At 38.9% G+C, this 25,021-nt stretch overlaps 1 protein-coding gene across 1 annotated transcript in view; it reads left to right on the top strand.

Annotated features, from left to right (window-relative positions):
* MAOB (monoamine oxidase B) overlaps window positions 1–25,021 on the top strand; it is a 79,884-nt gene that overhangs the window by 21,534 nt on the left and 33,329 nt on the right. The window contains exons 4-5 of the mRNA XM_009199377.2: window positions 21,645–21,749; window positions 22,790–22,881. Of these exons, the coding sequence (XP_009197641.1) occupies window positions 21,645–21,749; window positions 22,790–22,881 (197 nt within the window). The remainder of the gene's footprint in view (window positions 1–21,644; window positions 21,750–22,789; window positions 22,882–25,021) is intronic.

Raw genomic sequence — 25,021 nt, 5'->3', positions numbered from 1 at the left:
AAAACACCAAAAAGCAAAACTCTCACCTGTAGAGTTTGCATGGTATAAATACTTAATGGCCGATGTCAAGCTACCAACTTACCGTCACTGAATGCAGAGTTGGGAAGAGATGAACACAGATGGTTCTCAGGACCCAGTACACACAGACTCCAACACAATATGAGGAGGTCAGAGAGAGAGCAGGGCTAGATGGCATAGGGCCTAGAGGGCAATTCTAAGAACATTGACATTTACTCTGGGTGATGTGGGAAGCCATTGGAAGGTCTGAAGTAGAGAAGTAACATGCTGCAACTTTCCTTTGTAAAGTACTATTCTACAGAAGCTCCCTCATGAGCAAATAGATGTGTGTGTGCATGTGTGCATGTGTGTGTGTGTGTGTGTGTGCATGTGTGTGTGCACGTGCACATGGCCACACATATGTCTGTGTCTGTTTCTTCTTCATGGATGGCAATTCACCCCAGCTGTTACTCTTCTTTCTTTGGGGACAGATACAAAAGAAGAATACAAATCTTTTCTTTTTTCTTTTTTCTTTTTTTTTTTTTTTTTTTTGAGGCAGAGTCTCACTCTGTTGCCCAGGCTGGAGTGCAATGGTGCAATCTTGGCTCACTGAAACCTCCGCCTCCTGGGTTCAAGCAATTCTCCTGCCTCAACCACCTGAGTAGCTGGGACTACAGGTGCCTGTCACCATGCCCAGTTAATTTTTCTATTTTTAGTAGAGATGGGGTTTTGCCATGTTGGCCAGGCTGGTCTCGATCTCCTGACCTCAGGTGATCCACCCACCTCAGCTTCCCAAAGTGCTAGAATTACAGGTGTGAGCCACCATGCCCGGCCTCAAATCCTTTTCTATGAAGGGCCAATCCTCTTTCTTCATTTAGGCATTTAACCCAGAACCCACTGAAATAAAAATGACAATATCAATCATAATTTTTAAGACTATGTGGCTCACTCAACCAAAGAGCTTCTCATACAAGTGAAATGCAGCACATGTGTGAAGCCTTAATATGTCATCACAATCTGTTCTATTACTTCATCTCATCAATTGGTAATGGAAGTATTCTTAGGATCCTGCTATGTTCTCTAGCTTTGAAACTCACAGCATCCTATTCAAACTCATGTGCATATATATGTGTGAGAAATGGGAGGGTTGTCAGCAGTCATTCAATAATTTTGAAGAGGAGCACTTTGAAACTACACTTAGACCAACCCGCAGTTTTCATTATCACGGTCATTGCTGAAACCTACTTTAGGTCAGCATAAGTTAGCTAGCACCTTGTGGCCTGCTTTGGAATTCAAAGCCATCATATGAGACAATATCCCTGAACAGAATTTTAAAATTGAAGCTATACGTAAGAATGGTATGGGGGGTAGGCACCTTCTGAATTAAAAGTTTAATTTTGGGTGGGTCCAAATGGTACAGATCAAAGAAAGAGAAAATACTAGCACAGTGACCGACTTCCTGAGCACAAATACATAGGCTTGAAGATGGAAAAGGTGAAATAGTTGAACAAAATGTCAAGAAAAAGAAAGAGGCAGATGCTTATAAATGTAACAGAAGCCATGAATTATTATACAATATATCCTAAAGAATTTCTCTCCTAGCTATGAAAGAAATAGTCTTTGCCTCAGGGGTCTTTTGCTAATATCTTCTAGCAGCCCCAAGATATATAGATATTGTCATATTGAAGCTCCTCAGAGGCTTGAACAATATATGTGACTATGTACATTTTCTTGGGAAAGTTGAAAGATATAACAATAAATGCATCTGTAGGTCAGGCGTGGTGGCTCACACCTGTAATCCCAGCACTTTGGGAGGCCCAGGCAGGAGGATCACCTGAGGTCAGGAGTTTGAGATCAGCCTGGCCAAGATGGTGAAACCTCGTTTCTACTAAAAATACAAAAATTAGCCAGGTGTGGTGGTGCACACCTGTAATCCCAACTACTTGGGAGGCTGAGGCAGGAGAATTGCTTGAACCCAGGAGGCGGAGGTTGCACTGAGCTGAGATCGTGCCACTGCACTCCAGCCTGGGTGACAGAGTGACACTCCATCTCAAAAAAAAAAAAAAAAATGCATCTGCTATAATATAGATACCGAGATCATAGACTTAGAACCCAGAGGGGCCTGGATTTGAATTCCGAACTCGCTACTTACTGGCTGTGTGATTTGAGGCAAGTTTCTTAACCTCTCTGTGCCTCTGTTTCTTAATCTAAAAATTGAGAATCGGAATACCTTGCTTATAGGGTTGTTGAGGGAGATAAATAAAAATAAATGTATTAAGTCTTTAAAAGGATTTTAGTATGCAGCAAATGTGAAAAAAGTGTTAACCCTGATGATGGTGGTGATGGTGGTAATGATCATGATGACACTGGTGGTGGTGGTGGTGATGATGATGTTGGTGATAATGGTTCATTATGACACTTGCCTATCACAGTCCTTATTTCTCTTACCCATTTTCTTTGTGCTCATGACTTCTCCTTTGAAATGGCTTTTCAAAAAGCATATGGATGTCAATTCAAAGTACCCCTTAAGTGAGTTTCTTTGAAAACTTTTTCTTCCTGAAAATAATTGTTTCAAATAAACAGATGCCTCTGATATTCTTTTTCTCTCTGTCCAATTGGTAAAGTTTGAATTCTCTTAAAGTATCTCCAGGGTGTCTTCCATGTAAAATTCACAAGTAGCTTTTTGGCCAAACTTGCTTCTTCCTTCATCTGAATCTCACTCCAGCTTTCTCCTGCTGTGTCATCTCTCGACTAGTCTCCAGAATATTCTTCTAATCAGAATCTTCCCAGCATCCTTCTTATTCCCTCAACAAGTGAATCTCCTTTAAATCAACACAATTTCTACACTAGGGATTAATGTTCATAGCAACAGAGCTCCTTTCGGAACCAAGGAAACCTTTCTATTTGTGCATAAAGTCTCCTTTGATTTATTTTAAAGTGGAGTTCTTATTTCAAAGCATTGACTTTCTTTGGAGAAGTATTCTGACTCATCTAAGTGAATCATCATTTTGGCTTGTATCACTAAAAAAGTGAACACTTCTCCCAAACAATTTATGGAGTGAAAAGTTGGTACCTGCACCAGCATTAATCAGAGGCTGACTTTGGTACTGGATGAGTTATTCAATGGAGAAGAGAAAACATGTTGTACTTGGATAAATTCAAGGATATGAATTTCTGTCTCATAAGGCTCTTTCTGTAGAGAAAGGCATGCTAATTCTGGAGTCACAGATTTGTGTTATACCCCTGGGGCTTCAATAACTTTACCATGGACCTTGGGCATGTAATTTAATGCTTCTTAGAAGCTTCAATTCCTAGTTTGTAAAGTGAGATTATTAGTTTCTAACCTGCAAGTGTTCCCTTGAAAATTAAATATGATAATATATGAAATGACTTTATAAATATCAGGTACCTTCATCATTTTTAAAATCTTATGTGGTAGAGAAACTTTAGGAAGGAATTTTTTGACAATTTGTTTTTTAGAAACAATTTTTCTCAACTGAGATAATCACATGTCCTCAGATTTCAAAAGGATAATCTAATAATCCAAATATAATAATTGACATTTAAGGAAGAACTTGTTTTGAGAAAAATCATTTATTTTAGAAGTCAATTTCTCCCTCCCTCTCTATCCCCATCCCTCCTTGTATATTGTACTAAGGCATGTACCCAGGTTACCAAGAACTTTTCCATCTTCTCATTACTCTATACATTTCAGAGGCATCAAAAGCATTCGGATAATATCTTTGAAAGACAAGGGGCGCACCTGTCATCCGGCACCTGTGAGCCCAGCGAGGCTACAGCTGGGATAGGAGAGTGGTGCAGTTGTTTTGGATTAGCTGATCTGCTCTCTGAGGCTGGAGTTCAGGGTCCAGTCCTGGAGGTTCCGAGAGGGCTTGCTAGAAAATGCAATTAAACGAGTACCTTCCATGACAAGGAGAGGTGCTGGGGTAAGCATTCGGGGATGGATTTTTGTGCTGATAAATCCCAGCACGCTCAGTGATGCTGTATGGGCAGGAAGCTCTGAACTTTCTTCTACAAAGTCATCTGCTAGTTCATATGGTAGAATTATCCCAGAGGGAGGCAATTGCCCTATGGGAGGCTCAAGGTGTGTTTAGAAAGGGGCTTTGTGATATTTATTAAAATCATAATAACAACAACAACTAATATCCTTCTAAGAACTTTACATATATGATCTCATTTAATCCTTGCCACAGCCCTGGAGGTATTAGTACCTACATTTTACAGATGATGAAAATGTCAGAGATGTAACTTACCTAAGGTCACAGAATTAGAATTAGTCACTTCTTGAGCCAATGCTTTCATCATCTACATGAAAGTTGGCAACACTTTTTGTGGAAAGAAAAGTGTAGGGATAGTAAGGATGGTATTAGTCAATATCTATGCATTTACTATGTGCAAGTCACCATGTTGAGATGTGTACGCATTATGTCACTGATGACCCATAATACTATCATGACATCGGTTCTATTCTATTTACATTCACATTATATACAGAGGCCCAGTTTGTTGCATGCCTGAGTTCATGGTTACCTACTGGGATGTTGAACATCACAAGCTGCGCTCTCACCTCTAGTATCTAATATCATGTATGTGTATGCAAAAACGAACCTTTTTCAAGTTGTTTCTGGTGTTTGAATATTATAAAACAAGGGTTTGCAATGATTATGGTGAAGCTGAGTGTCCCCTTTTTTGTAAATGCTATTGTATTTGGTTTTATTTCTTTGCTGCTCTACAATGAAATCACCATAAAAATCACTTTATGTCTGTAGTGAAATTTTCCAAACCATCACATATCTATATGTACCTGAAATTTTACAACACTTTAATAACAGTTATTTAAACAAGCACTTTTTTATATTTTTGTCTATGAAAAACCACATTCGATTTATTAATTAAATTAGAATATTAGAGCTGGGAAACTACCTTCTATGTAAATTATTGGTGGGAGTTTATGAAAGTCTTGTAGTAAGACTAAAAGTGGAGTGAAGAATTGTACTTAAGCTAATGCAGCTGATAGAACATGTTAAAAATGCTTGGGAGACAAGATTTCGATACTCATACTTGTTTAAGATTCAGTGGAATTTGTAGATCGAGTAGACTTTAACTCCAAGGTCCTTTCCTAAATAACTCAAAATGTATACTAGGAGTTGTTGTTTAGGTTGGAAACCTTTTTAAAACAGGAAATTCACTTTTGTTCATGGCACAAACCTTTATAAGGACATTAATGGTATTTTAAAATTACGATCTGTGATGTAAATTTGTCTTGTGAGCCTTACTTAGATTTGACTACAGACTCTTCTCTCAGTTTGATCTGTTCGCCTATTTGAGTATGTTTGTAGCAGCTATTGCTGTATTTCTCATTTCCTTTAGCAAGGCTCTGATAAGAATGATGGAAACAATTGGGACCTTGCCACCAATCTCCGCCCCAAAAGAAAACACCTCAATTCTCAAATGAGGTCCCCATTAGGCCTGTGTCAGAAGTTTCTCATGAGGTCTGGGCCACCCCGGAGCCCTGGGATTGAGATTTTTTAGACATTGCTCCAGGCTGCTGTGCCCATTCCAATGGATGGCTGTTGCAGTTGGGCTCCTCAGGACACAGACTTGGAGATGAAGAATAGCATGTTGGTGGTTTGTTAGTGGGTGCTGTGGGGATCAACAGCCATTGATTGTTGGAAGGCAAGAAGGCAGGGGTGGCCAGAGGAATAAGTCAAACTGTGATATAGTTGCAGTGGAAGCCTTGGCTGACCTGACAAGGGATTCTGAAGATGAGATGGCCCTTGGGAGCTATCCTGAGCGGGGCAAGAGGGTCAGGCCTTTCTATCCTCATGTAGATCAGTCATTGGAAGTGAGGTGCCCAGAGAAGGTGACATGACCTTAGGCAAAGTGGATTTTCTGCAGCTCGGGTAATCTCTGAAGGGGGCTGAAAATCAAGGGCTGCCTGCCAACAGCACTCCGAGTAACTGAAGCAATAAGTTCCTAATTCCTGAAGGGCAGTCTGTGCAAGCTCATCACAGCATCTGCCACATTGACCACTTGGGAACTCCACTCTTCTGTTTAGTAGTTCCAGGCCAAACTTTATTTACTGGGGCTTTTGCAGACCTTGCCACCTGGATGACCCAATGGCTTTGGACAGAGAAGCATAATACTGTCTGGTGAGATCAATAGAGTCATGAATCCTGCTGACTACCCTCTCCATGGAACAACTTCCTTTATCCAAAGACTAGAGTTGCCATCAAGGGGCTGTTCCATACACAGCCACATAGCCAGGTGAAGCCATGAAGCCAGCCATATGCCATGTTATAATTATGATGCCATAATTCTCTGTTTTCATGGACCTGCCTCTCCAGGACTTTGGAGCTCCTTGAGCCTGGAACTATGTCTTATTTAATTTCTGTTTCTTCAGTGTATTGTTTAGTGCCTGTTTCATAGCTTGTGCTTACTCCATTTTGTTTAAGTGTTAGTAGCACTTAAAAGGATGATGCCTAGATTTCTCCTGGGTCTGTCCAAGCCTGTCAATAGTTTTGATTGTCTTCATCAGTTACCCAAATACAGTGTTAGTTCTAATTTGATAGTTATCCTTTGCTTTGTCTCTCTGCCTAATACTCTTAAAGTCACAATTATATGTAAGTAGAGTAGAGTGGTGATGAGATGGGCAGTGTTGGTACCTGCTGTTGCCTGTGTGCAAGGATCCATCCAGAACTTCGATCTCTTGCTGCATGAGAGGAAGCAGGAGCTGGGAAACTAGCTTGACATTAAGCACACCTGAATTTGAACTCTGCTTATCAGCTGTGTAATCCTGGCGAAGATGTTTATCCTAAGACTTATTCTCCTCGTCTGTAATATGAGTTACTACACAAATGTTCAAAAAGCAGCAGTATTCATAATAGCCAAAAAGTGGAAACAACCCAACTGTGTATCAACAGATGCGTGGATAAACAAAATATAGTATATCCATATATAGGAGTATTATTCGGCCCTAAAAAGGAATGAAATTCTGACACATGCTACAACATGGATGAATGTTGAAGATATGTTAAGTGAAATAAATCAGACACAAAAGGACAGATATTGTATGACTTTGTTTATATGAGCATTGTTACTATTTGCTCTGAATCTCTTCTGGCCTGTAAACATGGTTTCAAATGAACACACTATCAGATATTTATTTATTCTTCAAAGATTTATTGAATGAATACTGTTCCAGGTACTGGGAATACACCAGTGAAAAAGACAAGATTTCTACCTTCATGGAGATTACATTCCAGCGTGGAGAGGCACTCTCTCTCTCTCTCTCTCTCTATACATATATACACACACACACACACACACACACACACATATATATTCTCTCTCTATATATATACACACACACACATATAGAGAGAGAATATATATATATTTATATATATGAATAAATGTACCACATAGTCTCATATATATATGAATAAATGCACCACATATATATATATATATATATGAATAAATGTACCACATAGTCTCAGTTGCCATGAAGCATCATAAAGGTTGACAGGAAAAGCATATCTTAGGAAGTGACATTTAAATAGTGCCTTGCGAATATCTGGCACATGCATGTTCTTGAAAGAGGGAATGACAGGTGCAAAGGCCCTCAGGCAGGGATAAGTTTGTGTGTCTAAAGAACAGCAGGGAGGCAAGTGAACAAAAGGAGAAAGTGGTAGATAGGGAAAGAGAAGTACAAAAGCCGTGTTGCCCATGGAAGAGACTTTGGAGTTTGTGTAAGCACGATAAAAGTCATTAGAAGAATTTTCTCAAGGGAGTGACATGTTCTGAATTATATCTTACAAAACTCACTCTGACTGCTAGGAGATTCTGGGGGCCAAAGGTGGAAGCAGAGAGAGAATTCAGAAAGTTAATGCAGTAATAAAGGTTAGAGCTGATAGTGGCTTGGAGCAGGGAGGTAACAGTCAAGGAGATGAGAAGTGATTGGATTTTAGATATATTTTGAATTTAGAACTGGCCGTTTTGATGGCTGATTATGTATGGGATAAGAGAAAAAGAAAGAAGTCAAGCAACTGATTTCGGGCAATCTGTGCTTTACAGATGAATGGATTATTATTGTCTAGCAGTAAAAGTAATCGTTGGGGGATGGGGGATACAGAAAACAATAGAATGAATCAGTGAAATTCACCAGACTCCCCAAAGAATCATTTTGGTCAGTAGTTAAAACTAACAGAGAGCTATAACAGAGAGAGAGACAGAGAGAGAAGAACAAAGAAGAAGAGAGAGAGAGAAAAAAGAAGAAGGAGAAGAAGAAGGAGGAGAGGGAGAAGAAGCAGAAGAAGAGGAGGAGGAGGAGGAAGAGGAAGAGGGGAGAAAAGAAGGAGGAGGAGGAGAAGAAGAAATAACTTCTGGGAGGAAGAAATGCTACACTAGAAGACCTCAGGCTCTTGTTGATAGTCACTGGAGATGGCATTGGAAGCTTCTGAAGCTCATCTACTAAAGAAAAAAGTGTCTTTTGCTGGGAGACATCAAACATAGAATCAGTTCATTCTGGATTCTGAGAAATGTGGATCTCTCTCCTCAGGGTAGCCTAGCAACCACTAGCCTGGCACAGCACATCAGCAATGCCTATGTCACCTATTATGGTGACCACTCCAAATCCAATACCACTGGAATCCAAAAAAGAACTTGATTTTTAAACCCCTTCCTCTTATTTATCTCTCAAAGGAAGTCAGTCACCTACAGCAAGTGTGGACATTGAACATCCCTTTCTAGAGAAGTTACCTTGTCTAGTGATATGGATGTCTTTACAGTGCATCAGGTTGGTTAGGAAGCTTTTCGCCGTAGCAATAGAGTGATGCTGGCTGTAGAAAGTTGAAAGTTGAAGTCTCTTTCTACTCAAGCAGTCAATGAATCTACTGTATATTTCTGTATATTACAACATTCCAGGGCTCCTTTGCTGGCTGCTAACCTTCCTCACCCTGAACTCAGAAGTTACACAAACCATTCATTTACTTACAGCTTCATTGAGATCTAATTCACATACCATGCAGTTCACCACTTTAAGTGTACAATTCAGTGGATTTTTAGTCTATTCTGAGTATGTAAATGTTTGTTGATGTATAACATATGTACAGAAAACAAGACAAAACATAAATGAACAGCTGATGAATTTTCAGAATGAACATACTCATAAAGCCAGCTTTCATCTCACTACAGCCCCCAGAGGCCTCCTCATGTTCCTTTACTGGCATTACCCATTCCCAAGGAGACCCAGTATCCTGAATTCTATCACCATAGATTAATTTTCCCTGTTTTAAGACTTTATAAAAAAGAAATCTTATAGTGTGTAGTCTTTGTGTCCGGCTGCCTTTGTAAATTTTTGCTGTGAAATTCAATCATGCTATTAGGAGTATTTGTAGATGATTTATTCCCCTTGATGTATATGGTATACCATTAAGAAACTATAGCACTTTTTTTGTCCATATTGCTATTGATGGATAGCTGTATGGTGGACCATTAAGGAACTATAATTCATTTTTTTGTCCATATTACTATTAACGGATATTTAACATTTTCATGTATGTGTTTGGAGAATATTTTCTGGGGCATATACCTAGAAGTGAGTCATAGTAATGTGTATATGCAGCTTTAGTAGATACTGCCAGTTTTCCAAAGGGGAATATACTACATTACACTACCATTAGCAAGATATGAGAGTTCTGGTTGCTTCTTTACTTCACCGCCCTTGGTGGTGTCATCAAGCTTTCTCAACCTCATATTCCTGGACTCTGGCGAGAGGGCCCCTGAGTAGGCTTCAGGTACCTTCTCCTGGTGTTATACTATCTATAGGTATGCACTCTACTGGAGAGACTTCATGGTTCGCAACCAATTTTCAGAGGAGCCCTTGTCCCAGAGAATGACAAAAACCACTGCTTCCAGTTTTCAGCTTTCTTATAATCTCTAATATCGTGGTGAAACAGCCTTTTATTTGAGCCAAGATTTCTCCTGGAAAAGCTGACACTGGTAGGTAGCTGTCTCTATTTTTGAAAAGCACGTTATTCAAGGCCAGAGCACTCTGGAGTTTTGCTAGTGCTGGTGTGCATGTTGAGCAATATGTTGGGGATATCCAAAAATTACATGCCTTCAATAAAGGAATGATATTTATTGAGATACTTTAGATGCCTGTTCTATTCGATCAAATAAACACTTATGTGTTTACAAATTGAAAGAGTGAGAAAGTTGGCACGGAAAAACTGATTTTAGTCATGGGCATTATTCTGCTTTAGAAACAACCTCTTGGCATGATGGCATGTCCTGATGGTTAGAAATGTGACACAGCTGGAAATGGCTGATACAAGCAGTAAAGAATTACGGTCACAAAACCCTGCATCCTTCTGCACACACCCTTATTCTTTGAGGTCAATGCACGGACTAATTTTGGAGACTCTTTTGTGGAACTCAAACCTGTCTCCACTTACAGGTGCATTTACACCAGATTGTGAGGGTAAATAGGACAAAGACAGGTCTTTGAGGGAGGAAATACAATTTTCAGCTTCTTAGTTTAAACACTTCACTTTTTTCAGAATAAATTAATTTTGATTGTGTTTAGAAAGCAATCAGACTTCCGACTCAGACTCTGAAAACTTCTTCTTCTTCTTTTAGTACTGTTTATCCAGTCATCTATCTATCCATTCATTCATCCGTCCATTTCCATCCTTACATCTGTCCATCCAAGCATCCATTCATCCATCCAACCATCCCATGCATGTCAAACACCAATTGAATATATAACATTCTTAAGCATTATGGGACGATACAGATGATTGGTTCATTTCCTGATATAGCTGGAGAGGGAAGACGTAGCCACATGGAATACCTAGAGAATACAGTACTATCAAGATAACATGGGCAAGTACAAATTAAGATGGTAGGGACTCAAATGGAGTGACCTTTATGTGCAGAGCAGTGACGGGTGGTGAGATGAAGCTTGGAAGATTTCTTGAAGGAGTCAGTATTGAGCTCTGCAAAGAAAGTTTATACTTTGTGCTGATAGATATTAGAAAATAAAAAGCCTTCGAGGAAAGATGCAGTGATGATACACTGGTGAGGAGAGGATAGCCTGCTGACATCAGGGAAACTGCTTGACCAGAGCACAGAGGCAGCCACCTTCTTCTTGGAAGGCACCTTCTTCTTGGCAGCCACCTTCTTTTGGCAACCTTGAGAACCAGGTACAGGAGCTTGAGTTTGTTCCAGTGAGCAAGGGGGCAGTCCGGTTGGAAAAGAGATAGGACAAGGCTGCCCCCTTCTGGTTTCTTGTGCAGTCTATTCATGCTCCCGTCTGAAGACACTTACTAGGGCCTCTGCCTGCCTGGAGCATTTCTCCCCTCCAGATATTCACATGATTTCCCCCCTCACCTCTTTCATCTCTTCATTCAACTGTCACCTTCTCCTTGAGGACTTCCTTGACATCACTTTAATTAAAATTGCAACAACCTCAAACCGCCAACACTTCCTCTTTGTCTTCCCTGCTACTTTGTCTTCATAGCACTTTCCACCTTCTAATCTACTACATGATTTTCTTATTTATTTTGTGTAGTGTCTGTTTTGTTAGTTTTTCCTTGTTTATACCTACTATAATATAAGCTCCCACGAGAGCAGACTTTTACCTGTTGTGCCTCCAGTGCCCAGAACAGTGCCAGGCACACAGGAGGCACTCAAGAAATATTTGTTGAATGAAGGAATGAACTGATGTGACAGCCATTCGAGGATGGACTGGACTAGGCCATGCATGGGAACAGGAGGGACAGCCACAATAATGATCTGGCTGGTCATTGAGTCCATGAATCGCTTCTATCTAGTTTGTAAGAATCTCAAGTGGTTACTTGATCTAAATGCCTTCCAGAGACTATCTTTGGAACAAATGAGAAGTGGCTCATAGAGCAGAGAATCTGACAAGAGCTTGAATTCTATTACTCATGTGCAATTTATTGTATGTCACTTATGCTGCAATAAAGCTGTTTAAGAAGAAAGAATGTGAGCTCTACATACACAAATCTGAGGTTAAATTCAGTTTCTGCAGTATGCAAGCTGTGTGACCTTGGACAGGTTACTCAACCCTCTGTGCTATGAAACTCATCTGCAAGATGAAACTAACTATCAGCAGCTTACTCACTGGGTTGTTGTGAGGATTAAATGAATTAACTTAAATCTATTAGCCCAGTGTCTGACAAATAGTGTTCAATCATTATAATTGAAAGGAAAGGCTGGGAAGCTTCATGATTGAGAGCATTGGTCTTTGAATGTCTGAATTTAAATCCTGCTACCACATACTAGTTGTGAGATCTTAGGCAAAATATAATTATTTATCTCTGTATGCCTCAGTTTCTTCATCTGAAAAGGACAACATGGTGCCTATCTCATAGGGTCACTGTGAAGATTGAGTCAATATATATGAAGTGCACAGAACAGGGCCTGAACAGAGTAAGCACTCAATACTACTTATTGTCATTATTCCTTCTTATTATTATTCCTGCCGGGCTTTGCCTGGTTTCTCAGCCACAACCACTCCCATCTTCCCCATTTCTTTCTGTGTGGACAATCCCAGGCCTTTCATGTGCTGTGGTGCTGCTGGAAGATTCCAAAAATGCAACATTGCCATTGTCTGCACCTCACTCCAGTTTCACCCATGTGATGGTGCAATTAGAAGACAGTGGCAGTGCCAATTCTGGGTGCTTAGAAATGTTAGCAAGCAATTCTATAAGAAAAAATCTAATTATCTGATCAAAAAATGGGCAAAACATTTTAATAGACATTTCTCAAAAGAAGACATCCAAATGGCAAACAGACATGTGGAAAACTGCTCAACCTCATTGCAAATCAAAACTACAGTAAGATAGCATCTCACCCCAGTTAAAATGGCTTATATCCAAAAGACAGATAATAGCAAATGCTCGCAAGGATGTAGAGAAAAGGGAATATTTGCACAATGTTGGTGGGAATGTAAAGTAGTACAACCACTATGGAGAACATTTTGGAAGTTCCTCAGAAAACTAAAAATGGAGCTACCATATGATCCAGCAATTCCACTGCTGGATATATACCCCAAAGGAAGGAAAACAGCATATCAAAGAGGTATCTGCACTCCCATGTTTGTTGCAGCTCTGTTCATAATAGACAACATTTGGAAGCAACCTAAGTGTCCACCAACAGATGAATGGATAAAGGAAACGCGGTACATATACACAATGAAGTACTATACAGCCATAAAAAGGATGAGATCCTGTCATTTGCAATAACATGGATGTAACTGAATACCATTATGTTAAGTGAAGTAAACCAGGCACGGAAAGACAAACACCACATGTTATCACTTATTTGTGGGATCTAAAAATCAAAACAATTGAACTCATAGACATAGAGAGTAGAGGATGCTTACCAGAGGCTGGGAAGTATAGTGAAATGCGGGTGAGAGGAAGGTAAGGATGGTTAAGGGGTAAAAAAAAAAATAATTAAAGAATGAATAAGACCTACTGTTTGATGGAACAACAGGGTGACTCTAGTCAATAATAATTTAACTGTACATTTAAAAATAACTAAGAGGGTATGATTGGATTGTTTGTGACACAAAGGATAAATGCTTGAGGCGATGGATACCCCATTTTCCATGATATGATTATTACACATTGCATGCATGTATCATCAAAACATCTCATGTACCCCGTAAGTATATACACCTACTATGTACCCAGAAAATGTTTTAAAAATTAAAAAATTGGAAATGTGAACAAGGGTCGTGAAATAGGCGCACGAACAGAAGAAGACAACCATTTGCCCAACTACAGTTTGCGAGACTTCTCCCCTCCTCCCTCATGGGAAAGACTAATTTTCTTTTCTCTCAAACTGCAAGTATAGGTCAAAAGGAAAGCCTGGTCCTTCAAATTAGTTTATTGCCTAAGAACAACCCTTATTCATAACTGTAAAAATGATTGAGTTATAGAGGGGAGGGTGGCTTACTCTGGCTCCCAATGGTTAGAAGGGCAAGGTTCCCATGAACGTCAGAGGAGACATTCTGAGAGAAAAAGGTCACTCCTCAGGAACTGAATCTGAGAAGGACCAGGCCACCTGTTTCTACTGACAGGGACTGGGTCCAGCATCAATATTATGATGGCAAAAGGGCTTCCCAAATGTGGCAGAAATTGGGGTGTAGGGTCTTTGCTTCCAGAAGAGAGGTCAGGAGGGGAGAAGGACATGTAGAACATTGATGTTGACGATAGTAATGGACCTGTCACCCAGCCAGCCTGTTTCTGAGAGCCACTCACTCACTAGGTGACGATTCTAGGAAGTGGAGTTCAAATGTTTTAACTGAACATACAGACTCCAAAATGAGGCCATGTGAGCATCAGTTTGGTTACTGTTTTTCAGGAAGTCTGCTTTAAAAAGTCAAAGACAAATTTTCATGGCAGGAATTCTGATGCTAGGAATTCATCCAAAGGAGATTCATCAAAAGTGTGGTCATGGCTTTATGGGTAAGAAGTGGTTGTATAAATGATGGTACACTCATAATAATCACAAAACCATCAGCAATATCCATTTAGTGCATGCATCCTGTGTACCTTGTATAATCTCCATTATTCCTACAGTACACCCAAGATAGGTATCATGATTCCAATTCTAATGATAAGAGAACCGAAGCTTACAAATGTTGAGCAATTTACCTGTAGTCATACAGCTATTACTTTGAAGAGCCAGTTCAAGTCAGTTCTGTTGGTTTCTTAAAAGCCATCTTATAATCCTTCTCATGAGACTTTAGTCCAGAGCCTCTAACATTTTTACATTCTTAAAAATTATTAAGAATTCCAAGTAGCTTTTGTTTTTGTGGCTCTATCTCTCTATATTTGCCATCTTATAAATTGAAATTGAGAATCTTAAAAATATTTATTGATAGAACTTAATTACTTAAAATAACAATAATAACCCTACTATAAGTAAACATAATATATTTTTATTAAAAAACTGTTTTCTAAAACAAACAAAATGAGTGAGTGGCATTAATTTACATTTTGCATATCTTGTTCACGTCTGGCTTGATGGAAGACAATGACCCTGGCAGCTACTGTAAATCAAATTGAACTTCCAATAGCTTTCACTCATGAGCTATGAGATCTCAATCTAGTCATTTAAACTTCTCTGAGCTTTATTTCTTTTACCTGTAAAAGGAAGAAATAACTTCTGCTGAACCTACCTAACAGGGCTGCTGTAATGATCAAAGAAAAATGCTGTATGTAATTAGACTTTGTAACTTAGACACATCCTGGGATGAGCACTTATTCTAATGTCTTCTCATGATGTCTTCAGAAGAACAAGCCTTCCCGGACAATGTTCAAAACAGTAATAGTAATCACTGGACTGTTTGTATCATGGCCAAATCTGAGGCACAAAACTCTTGCCTCAGAATGTGTAATCTTATAAACTTAGACATTTCCTCCTTACCCAACTTATTCCCTGGAAACTTGAAGATTTGCAATCTTTTATGAGTCTAACAATAGCTCTTTCCTGTGTTTATCAGAAGTTTTCCCTAATCTTATAAAAGAAGACTTGTTTTTATGAATTTATCTAAACTAAGCTGTTGCCTGCTTAGACATAAGACACCAAGGAGGTTAAAGGATAAAGTGTTTTATTCTGCTTCATGATAGTTTTCTTTACATATTGTTTGGTTTCCATTTACTCACACGTTTACTGTTTTTGGTTTTAGAGTTTTGAGCAAACCTCCTTTCTAAGAACATTCCTGAGTTAGGAGGGCTTTAACAGCTGGTCTTTGACACCATTGCATTGCTGGAATTATTGCTATTTGAGCAAACCTCAATGTTTTTGGGACCCCATTGAATGAAAATCGCTATAATTCAGCTAAGGTGACATTTCAACTGGGTTATTCAGATGGGATCTGTCAACTAGAGTCTTGGAAGGGGCCCCTTGCCACCCACATCACAGCACTTCCATATGACATGTACTGTACAAATAATTTATCTCTGGGGAAAGGAAGGAGGGATGGTGGAGAGGTGCCCATCTTATGCGTTCTGGTGGGAGGTTAATATAGAAGGATATGGCTGGGTGCGGTGACTCACCCCTGTAATTCCTGCACTTTGGGAGGCTTTGGTGGGTGAATTACCTGAGGTCAGGAGTTTGAGACCAGCCACAGCAGCCAATATGGGTGAGCGTCTCTACTAAAGGTGCAAAGAGTGTAGGCATTGGTGGTGGCACCTGTAATCCCAGCTACTCAGGAGGCTGAGGCAAGAGAATCGCTTGAATCAGGGAGGCAGAGGTTGCAATGAGTCAAGAGTGTGCCACTGTACTCCAGCTAGGGAAACAGAGCAAGACTCTATCTCTCTCTATAGATGGATGGATAGATAGATAGATAGATAGATAGATAGATAGATAGATAGATAGATGTGCAGGATGCTTTTGTTGGGCAGGGCTCCACATGCAGGTCATGGTTAGTTAGTTAACCCTGCCTTATTCCAAAAGCTGTCCTTCACCTTTTCCCAGGCCAAGTCTCATGTGTCAGACTGAGCTCTCACTTTCTGGATCAATTGTCTTTATGTTTCCAGGAGCTACCATGGTTGCTGGTGCAGGCCCTGGCAGTGACAGACAGACATTAATTAACCACATCTGCTGGGCTCACACTCTTCTTCAAGTCATCTGTTGGTGATTTCTGACTGAACCGATGTGTTTATGAAAACAAGCACAAGCAAACAAAAAAAAAACCTAAATAATTTAATTGTTTGGCTGAACACTGATTTCTTCCTCTCTATCTTTTTATTAATGGATGTTCAAGCAAAACTATGCTGTTCTTCCCACTTATGGTGTGGCTATTCAATTGCTTATGGTTTTATCTCTTTGTGGGCACAATGCCATACTGATAGTCCAGAAGGATGACTTTGTACACCAGTCATAGATGCACATTGCTCTCAGTGTGCAGCTTGATTTGGTTCTTTGCTATTTAAGTTCCATCCCACACCCCCTTTGTACAAGTGCATTGTGTTGAGGGGGCAGGGTTGGGCACTACTCGGTTGATAGGAATCTGCAGAGACCAGAGTGGGTTTGGGTTCAAGGGGGAGACTTAAAACAAGTAGGATAGATAGTTATAACATAAGGAACCAAAGTACAAAAGATCAGTTTAGAAATTGGGACATTGTGTGGCAAATAAATGACAAGTTCAAGGTCACACAGCTGAAATTGTATCAAGCATGCATTGTGAACCTACTGTGTGCCAGCAGTCTCTGCCAGCACATCCTAAGCATACAAAGATTATAATTACAATGGTAGCAGCTGTGGTAATAATATTGATTGAGAACTTACAACATGCCAGCCACTGTTCAAAGTGACTTGCATGTATCAACACACTTCATCTTTCTAACATGCCTCCAAGATAGTTACTATGATCACATTTCACTACTGAGTTAACTGAAGCACAGAGAAGTTAAGCAACTTAACACAGCTAGTGAGTGGCAGACCATGACTCAACTCAGGGAGACTGGTTCCAGAGCCCATGCTCTTGCAGCATAGGGCCCAATGAATGAGGTAGAGTAGTAAATGCATGAAACTGGTGCAGTGGAGTTAGTGGCAGATGAAAGAGAAACAGAGAGCTCTGGGACACTGAGAAGACCACCTAACCCAACTGTTTATGGTAATCTGGGCATACTTCCTGGAAGAAGACAATGGAGTCAGTAGATGTTGAATTACAAAGACTGATATCTGGGGCTTGGAAGATTAAGCAACTGTCTTACTCTGTGTCAGTCATCTTAGGAGAGGCAGAGCTAGAATGGGGATTGACTTCTTCTTCGTGGAGAGAAGAAGTCTGAGCAAGTTTTATGTATTGAACTCTAATGGAGGAGGGATAAGTGGAGGTTTTCAGGTCAGCATGCAAGTTGTATGGAACATGAATTATTTCTCAACAAAGCTGATTATAAAACAAAATCAGCTTGCACTCAGCAGCCAGAAGTTGCTTCTAAATACCACTCTCTTGATAAAAGGAAAGGCTTCTTGGACAAATGACAGATCCTAGGACTTGGGCAGAAAAAACAGAAGATGAGTCTGGAGAATCTTCTAGTGCCAGAAATGAAAATAAATGCTCAACAGACAAAAGGATGGGGGCATGTCAAAGGGACACAGGGAGCCGACCTGAAGGAGTGCTCAGAAGTAGAATAATTTGAGCAACAAATAAATAATATAGTGTTGGATTATAACACAAGGTATGAAACACACATATATATGTCCACTGTTATAAATAAATGATTGAATAAGCAAGTAAAGGGGGAAAAGAGGAAAACTTTCCTTAGAAAAGAATTCAAAAAATTTGTGAGGTTTCTCCGTCTCCAGAAAGTGGAGGTTAGCTCCCACCATCCCCTCTTGAGGATGTTCTGAACTTAATGACTCTCTTCCAAAGAACAGAGCATAGAAGAGGGGTGAATAGCAACTGTACAGTAGAGAGACCTGACAGACACCACCCTAAGCAAGGAATCAAGGTTAACATCATCCGTGATAGGTCATGTTGATATCACGTGCCCTCTGAGGTGACATGATGAAAAGAGCACTTGGTCTTTGTGGTAGTCTTCCACAAAATTCATAGTCCCAATCTAAAAATGAAAAAAAAAATGTAACTTCAGACAGATCCATATTAAGGGATATTCTACTGGATAACTGACCAGCATTCTTCAAACTTCGAAGGTTATGAAAAATGAGGGACTACTGAGAAACTATCACAGACCATAAGACACTAAGAAGACAGGACAACTAAATGAAATGTGATATCCTGGATGGGATCCTGCAACAGAAAAAGAATGTTTAGTGGATAAATGGGTGAAATCCAAATAAAATCTGAAGTTTAGTATATAGTGATCTACCAGTGTCGATCTCCTGGTCTTGGTCAATGTACCATGTAATGTAAGATGCTAACATTAGAGAAAACTAGGTGAAAGGTATATGGGAACTTTCTGTACTGTCTTTGCAACTTTTTTTGTAAAACAAATATTACTTTGTAAAACAAAGTTATTTTGTAAAAATTTGTAAAACAAATTACTTTGTAAAAATGTGTAAAACAAATAGAAACTATATTTAAAACATAAAGCATAAAAGAAAAGTCAGCAAGTGTCAGTATGCTGATCAACTAGAACTTTCACGCATTGCTGTTGGTGATGTAAAGCAGTGCAACAACTTTGGAACACTATTAAACTTAAAAAGTTAAACATACACCCACCATGTGACTCAGCCATTCCCCTACTGGGCATTTACCCAAGAGAAGAAAAAATATATGTACACAAAAAGACCTGTACAAGAATGTTTATAGCAGTTTTATTCACAGCAGATCAAAACTAGAAATAGTTATCAACAGGTGAAACAAACCATGGTACATCCATACAATGGACTACTACTTAGCAATAAAGAGGAACAAACGGAAACTTGGACAAACCTCAGAAATATCATCCTGAGCAAAAGACGCCAGATACAAAGGTGCACATCTTGTATGAGTCCATTAAAAAATGTGAAAACAGGCAAAAACAATCTATAGTGACAGAAAACTGAACAGTGATTGCCCAGGGCCAGAAAGGGGACAGGGATTGTCTAGGAAGGGGAAAGAGGGAACTTTCTGGAGTGATAGGAATGTTTTATATCTTGATTGGAGTGGTAGTTACATAGGTGTATACATGTGTCATAACTCCCCAAATTGCATGTTAAATTATTTAATGTGGGTACATTGTTGAGGAGATATTGGTCAAAGGATACAAAATTTTAGTTAGATAGGAGAAATAAGTTCAAGAGATCTATTGTACAACATAGTAACTTTAGTTAAAAACAATGTATTGTAGTCTTGAAAATTGCTAAGAGAATAGATTTTATGTGTTCTCACCTCCCAAAATGATAGGTATGTAAGGTACTGCATATGGAATTAGCTCAGTTTAACCATTCCACAGGGTATACATATTTCAAAATATTATGTTGTATATTATAAATATATACAGTTTAATGGCAGGTTAAAATTTTAAAATAACTTTTAACTATAAAAAATATGGAAACTAAACTAAAATAAAATGAGTACATTGTATGTAAAGTACACCTCAATAGTGTTAATTAAGAAGGGTGGCAGTTAATTTTTTATGTCAACTTGTCTAGATATTTGGACAAACATTATTCTAATGTTTCTGTCAAGCTATTTTTAAGATAAGGTTAACATTTAAATCAGTAGACTTGGAGCAAAGCAGATTACCTTCCATAATGTGAATGGACCTTCTCCAATCAGTTGAAGTCCTTAAGAGAAAAAGATTGATGTCTCCCAGGAAAAGAAGGAATTCTGCCAGCAGACTGCCTTTGAAGTCAAACTGCAACTCTTCCCTGGGTCCGTGACCTACCCTACAGATTTTGGACTTGCCATCCCTCTCAAACAACATAAGCTATTTCCTTAAAATAAATCTGAATCCTTCTCTCTGTCTCTGTTTCTTTCTCTGTTTCTGTCTCTCTCTCTCTATCTATATCATCTATCTATGTGTATATGTCTATGTAGTTTCTACCTATGTATGTATGTATGTATGTATCTATCTATCTATCTCCTGTTGGTTCTGTTTCTCTAAGGAATTCTGGCTGAGAAGAAACAAAAAGCTGTATCTCAACCCTTCCCTGAGAATCTTATGGCCTTGTTGGAGAGAGAAGACCAACATGGCCACAGAATTAATACAAGAACAAATATGAAATCTCTTATTACACAATTCTAGTTTCTCTGCCTACAACATCAACAGAAGATGCATCTTTGTTGAATGACTCAGAGTTTTGCGGAAGTTTTTGTTGACTGACAACTTTAAGTTATTCTGATTCGGTTGAAAGATGCTGTCAGAATGCACAGCCTGGCTTCTGACTTGGGTTTTCAGATTGACCCAAAGTGATTTTTGTGTATGTCTCTTAAGTGCCATCAGCAGGTTAATCCTTCCAGAGATTATTTATTTTTAATCCTTGGAATGATGTGTTCCCTTTACTTCTGTGTCGAGGTATCTCTGTGGGAAGAACCAGGTGGTGTAAACATGTCTGGAAGAGAAGCTTGAAGTTGTCTAATCTTTCTGCTTTGACTTTGCTGGTCTCTGGGAACTCCTGTGTTTACCTAGCACATCTGAGTCCTTGGGAAAGCTTTCTGGGCCCTGTTTTGTGGTTCTTCTAACAGATGGTTGCATTCTCGTGATTGATTTTTCATCCCCTTCTAAGTTGTATAATGCTTATAGTTATAATTTTCTGACTCTCCAGGCACACAGAGGCTCCTGACTCTGAGATATTTGCAAGTACCATTGGCAAACAAGATTTCCTTAGGTTAACTCCACTTATGTACTGGTATTTAAATTTTATATGCTAAGGGCTCCAATTTCAGAGAGAAACCTCTTTACCGTGCTTGGTGTGGCAGTGAACTTAATTAACACAGAATTTTGCTGGAAATCTCTATGCTAAAACGTTAAGTGGGGTTCTGAGGATACAAGGAGCTAAAAAGTTGAGTGTGTATCACATATTGATAACTCACATGATTTTGCTTGCAGACATTTACCAATTTGGCAGATTATCTACTTTTACATTGTAGTAAAGATTTCCTTTTTAAAATATCTTATATCTCACAGGGCAAATCATACCCCTTCAGGGGGCCGTTCCCACCTGTATGGAATCCAATTACCTACTTAGATCATAACAACTTTTGGAGGACAATGGATGATATGGGGCGAGAGGTAAAGCTTCTTTGACTATATTTGTATTTTTTGTTTTGTAATACGTTTAGTCCTTCAAAGAAAGAAAGTACAATATATCTCCAACACCTAGCACATTGTGAGCACACGGTAGCAGTAAAGATTTGTGAAATGAATGAATGAACTTGTTTCTAACCTCTGCAATAATAAGATGTCAAACAGATTGATATTTGTATACTAATGATGAGTGGGCAGGAGATTGGGTGCCACTCAGCCTTCTTGGAAAGATGTTTAAAATTTTGGAAATCTTCGGTACATAGCAAAATTAGACTTCTGGGTCTTTGATTCACCACCATGCCCAAACAAATCATAAGTAATCACACATAAAGCATTTTTTTTCTTTTACTTTAAGTTCCAGGATACATGTGCAGAACGTGCAGGTTTGTTACATAGGTATACATGTGCCATGGTGGTTTGCTGCACCTATCAACCCGTCATCTAGGTTTTAAGCCCCACATGCATTAGGTATTTGTGCTAATGCTTTCCCTCCCCTTGCCCCCCACTCCTCAACAGGCCCTAGTGTGTGATGTTCCCCTCCCTGTGTCCATATGTTCTCATTGTTCAACTTCCACTTATGAGTGAGAACATGTGGTGTTTGGTTTTCTGTTCCTGAACACACATAAAGCTTAACTGAAAGCTCCATAGACATGATTTGCTGCAGCTCTGTGATCCTTGTTAAAGAGTTACATTTATGAATGTTCTCTAGAAGTTAGTAACTTAGGAATCCATATCTAGAAATAGCCCAGTTACAACATGCCTCTATTTATTGTGCAGGAAGTTTTATCACAAATTAAATATGGCTTGAGTGGTACAGATTTATAATAGGAAAGCTACATAGACAGCATTGATTATGCAGTAAAAGCAATATTGGATGAATTTGGAAAACTTAACATTTTTCCTCTTTAAGGTAGAGTTTTTAATACTATTTGAATAGTTATTTAAAATGGAAAATTACAAAAATAAATAAAATAAAATAGAAAATTGCATTTGTCTTTCTCCTTCGAATCCTCATCTGAATGTAGATTCCCAGTGATGCCCCATGGAAGGCTCCCCTTGCAGAAGAGTGGGACAACATGACAATGAAGGAGCTGCTGGACAAGGTCTGCTGGACTGAGTAAGTCTTGCCATTAGGCACAGGCATTTATTGTGACCACCTTTCAGGTTCATTTAGCAATACCATTCAACAAGTATGGAACAAGTAGCTGCTTTGTGTCTAAAACCACACCACCAGCCAAGTAGAATGCTGAAAACCATTGGAATTGGCTCCTACCCTGAAGATATCTTTACATACAACTTACTTCTTTGGAATAGTTTTGTATCACAAAGGTAGTATTACCCTGTGAAGTCCTCAGAACAGACCAGAAGGTACTAGTTTCTTTATATAAAACAGCTTAAAGACCATCAGCTTAAAGCTCTCATTTATGAAGTTGTTGATATAGGACAATTTTTGTATTCTTCACTGGTGGTCAAATGTGGAGATGGTTAGCGTGTGCATTTGCCATACCTTGTGTGATGTAGTGCAACTCTTCAAGGACTTAAAGAGGAACCTCTAAAGCCTTTGTAGATAGTTCACAACTACAGGGGAAACATGTGTGACTGGACTAGCTGTTCCCCTTTAGTGAAAAAACAAGTACCCATGAGTTAAGCATTAAATTCTTGTTGGCAGAACTGGGAATTGTAGGGAAATTGTGAAGGCTTGTATAGACAGACCACGTGGAGAGGCCGCACTGCTCTTGGACAGCAGGGAAAATGGAAAGGATTATGAGGGTTCCAATTCAAGCACATTGTAAATTTGTGGTAAACAAAACAAGAAAAATGGAAGCCAAATTCAAGGAGACTGCCCTGCCTTGCTGAAGAGTGTTAGTTGAGAATATGTTTGGCTGTAGGGTTAATGTCTTCATTTTTAGGCATCATTCACTGCCAACTAAAAGTAAAAACAAGCTTTTAGAATATCTGAATCTAAAAAATGGAAATAATCAAAATACATAAAATTCATATACTTTTTGATATAAAAATTCAGCTTCTAATAATTTAGCTTTAAGAACGTGAGACAAAAGAAGAGAGAGGCATACAGGGAGAGAAGGAGAGAGGGAGAAAGAGTGAAAGAGGCAGATCCAAAGCATTATTTTTAAAAGAGAGGATCGGAAAATCCAATAATAAATCAGCAGAATCAAGTATGGAACATCTAAAAAATTCAATACTCGAGGGTTTTAAAAAATTGTGTTGTAGAGGAATATTTAATGACTGGAAAAAATAGTAATATTAAGCACATAGAAAAACAGGCTGTTGTGGTATGGTATATGATCTCATTTCTAAAAGCAACTATTTATATATGCACTGCAAAAGCAGCGGACATCCATTGAAATATTTTTAACGTTTAATATTACTATACAAGCATTTATTTTTAAAATGCTTAAAAACTTTACATCATTAAAAATTATTCTTTAAACATCATATTTCATGGTACCAGAATATTCCATGGAAAATGAATACGTAATGTATTTGTCCAATAACATCCTGTTCAACACATTGGGTACTTTCTGTTTTTTGTTATTATTATTATTATTATTATACAATACTCTATAATAAACATCTTTGTGCCTCTCCTATGTCTTCAACCTTTGAAAGCAACCAATTTTGGAAGAGTAAAATCCTTTTATGTCATGAAATGAATGCCTGTTATTAATTATATTCTTTTTTTTTTTTTTTTTTTTTTTTTGAGAGGGAGTTTTGCTCTGTCGCCCGGGTGGGGTTGCGTTGCCCGATCTCAGCTCACTTCAAGCTCCGCCTCCCGGGTTTACGCCCTCTCTTTCCTCCGGCCCCCCGGGGTGGCGGGACTCCGGGGGCCCGCCCCCTCGCCCGGCTGGTTTTTTTTTTTTTTGTATTTTTTAGTAGAGACGAGGTTTCACCGGGTTAGCCAGGATGGTCTCGATCTCCTGACCTCGTGATCCGCCCGCCTCAGCCTCCCAAAGTGCTGGGATTACAGGCTTGAGCCACCGCGCCCGGCCAATTATATTCTTTTAAACATTTATCTAATGCTATCTAACACTTCTATGAGAATGTAGTGTGTAATATAATTTATTTTAATTGTAATAAAATTGTAGTATTTAGTTTTAAATTATATACTTTAGATTTTCAAAATATAATAAGTATATAATTATCTGAATTTTTTTATAACTCCTGTTATGAAAAGCTTTTAATAAATTCAGTTAGTTCTTTTCTCCTTAGAGAACTTTTAAGTTTCTTGGTGATAA

This window comes from Papio anubis, chromosome X (assembly GCF_008728515.1).
Source record: "Papio anubis isolate 15944 chromosome X, Panubis1.0, whole genome shotgun sequence".
Lineage (NCBI taxonomy): Eukaryota > Metazoa > Chordata > Mammalia > Primates > Cercopithecidae > Papio > Papio anubis.
Note: the sequence above shows the minus strand (reverse complement) of the source record. Positions and strands in the feature narration are given on the sequence as shown.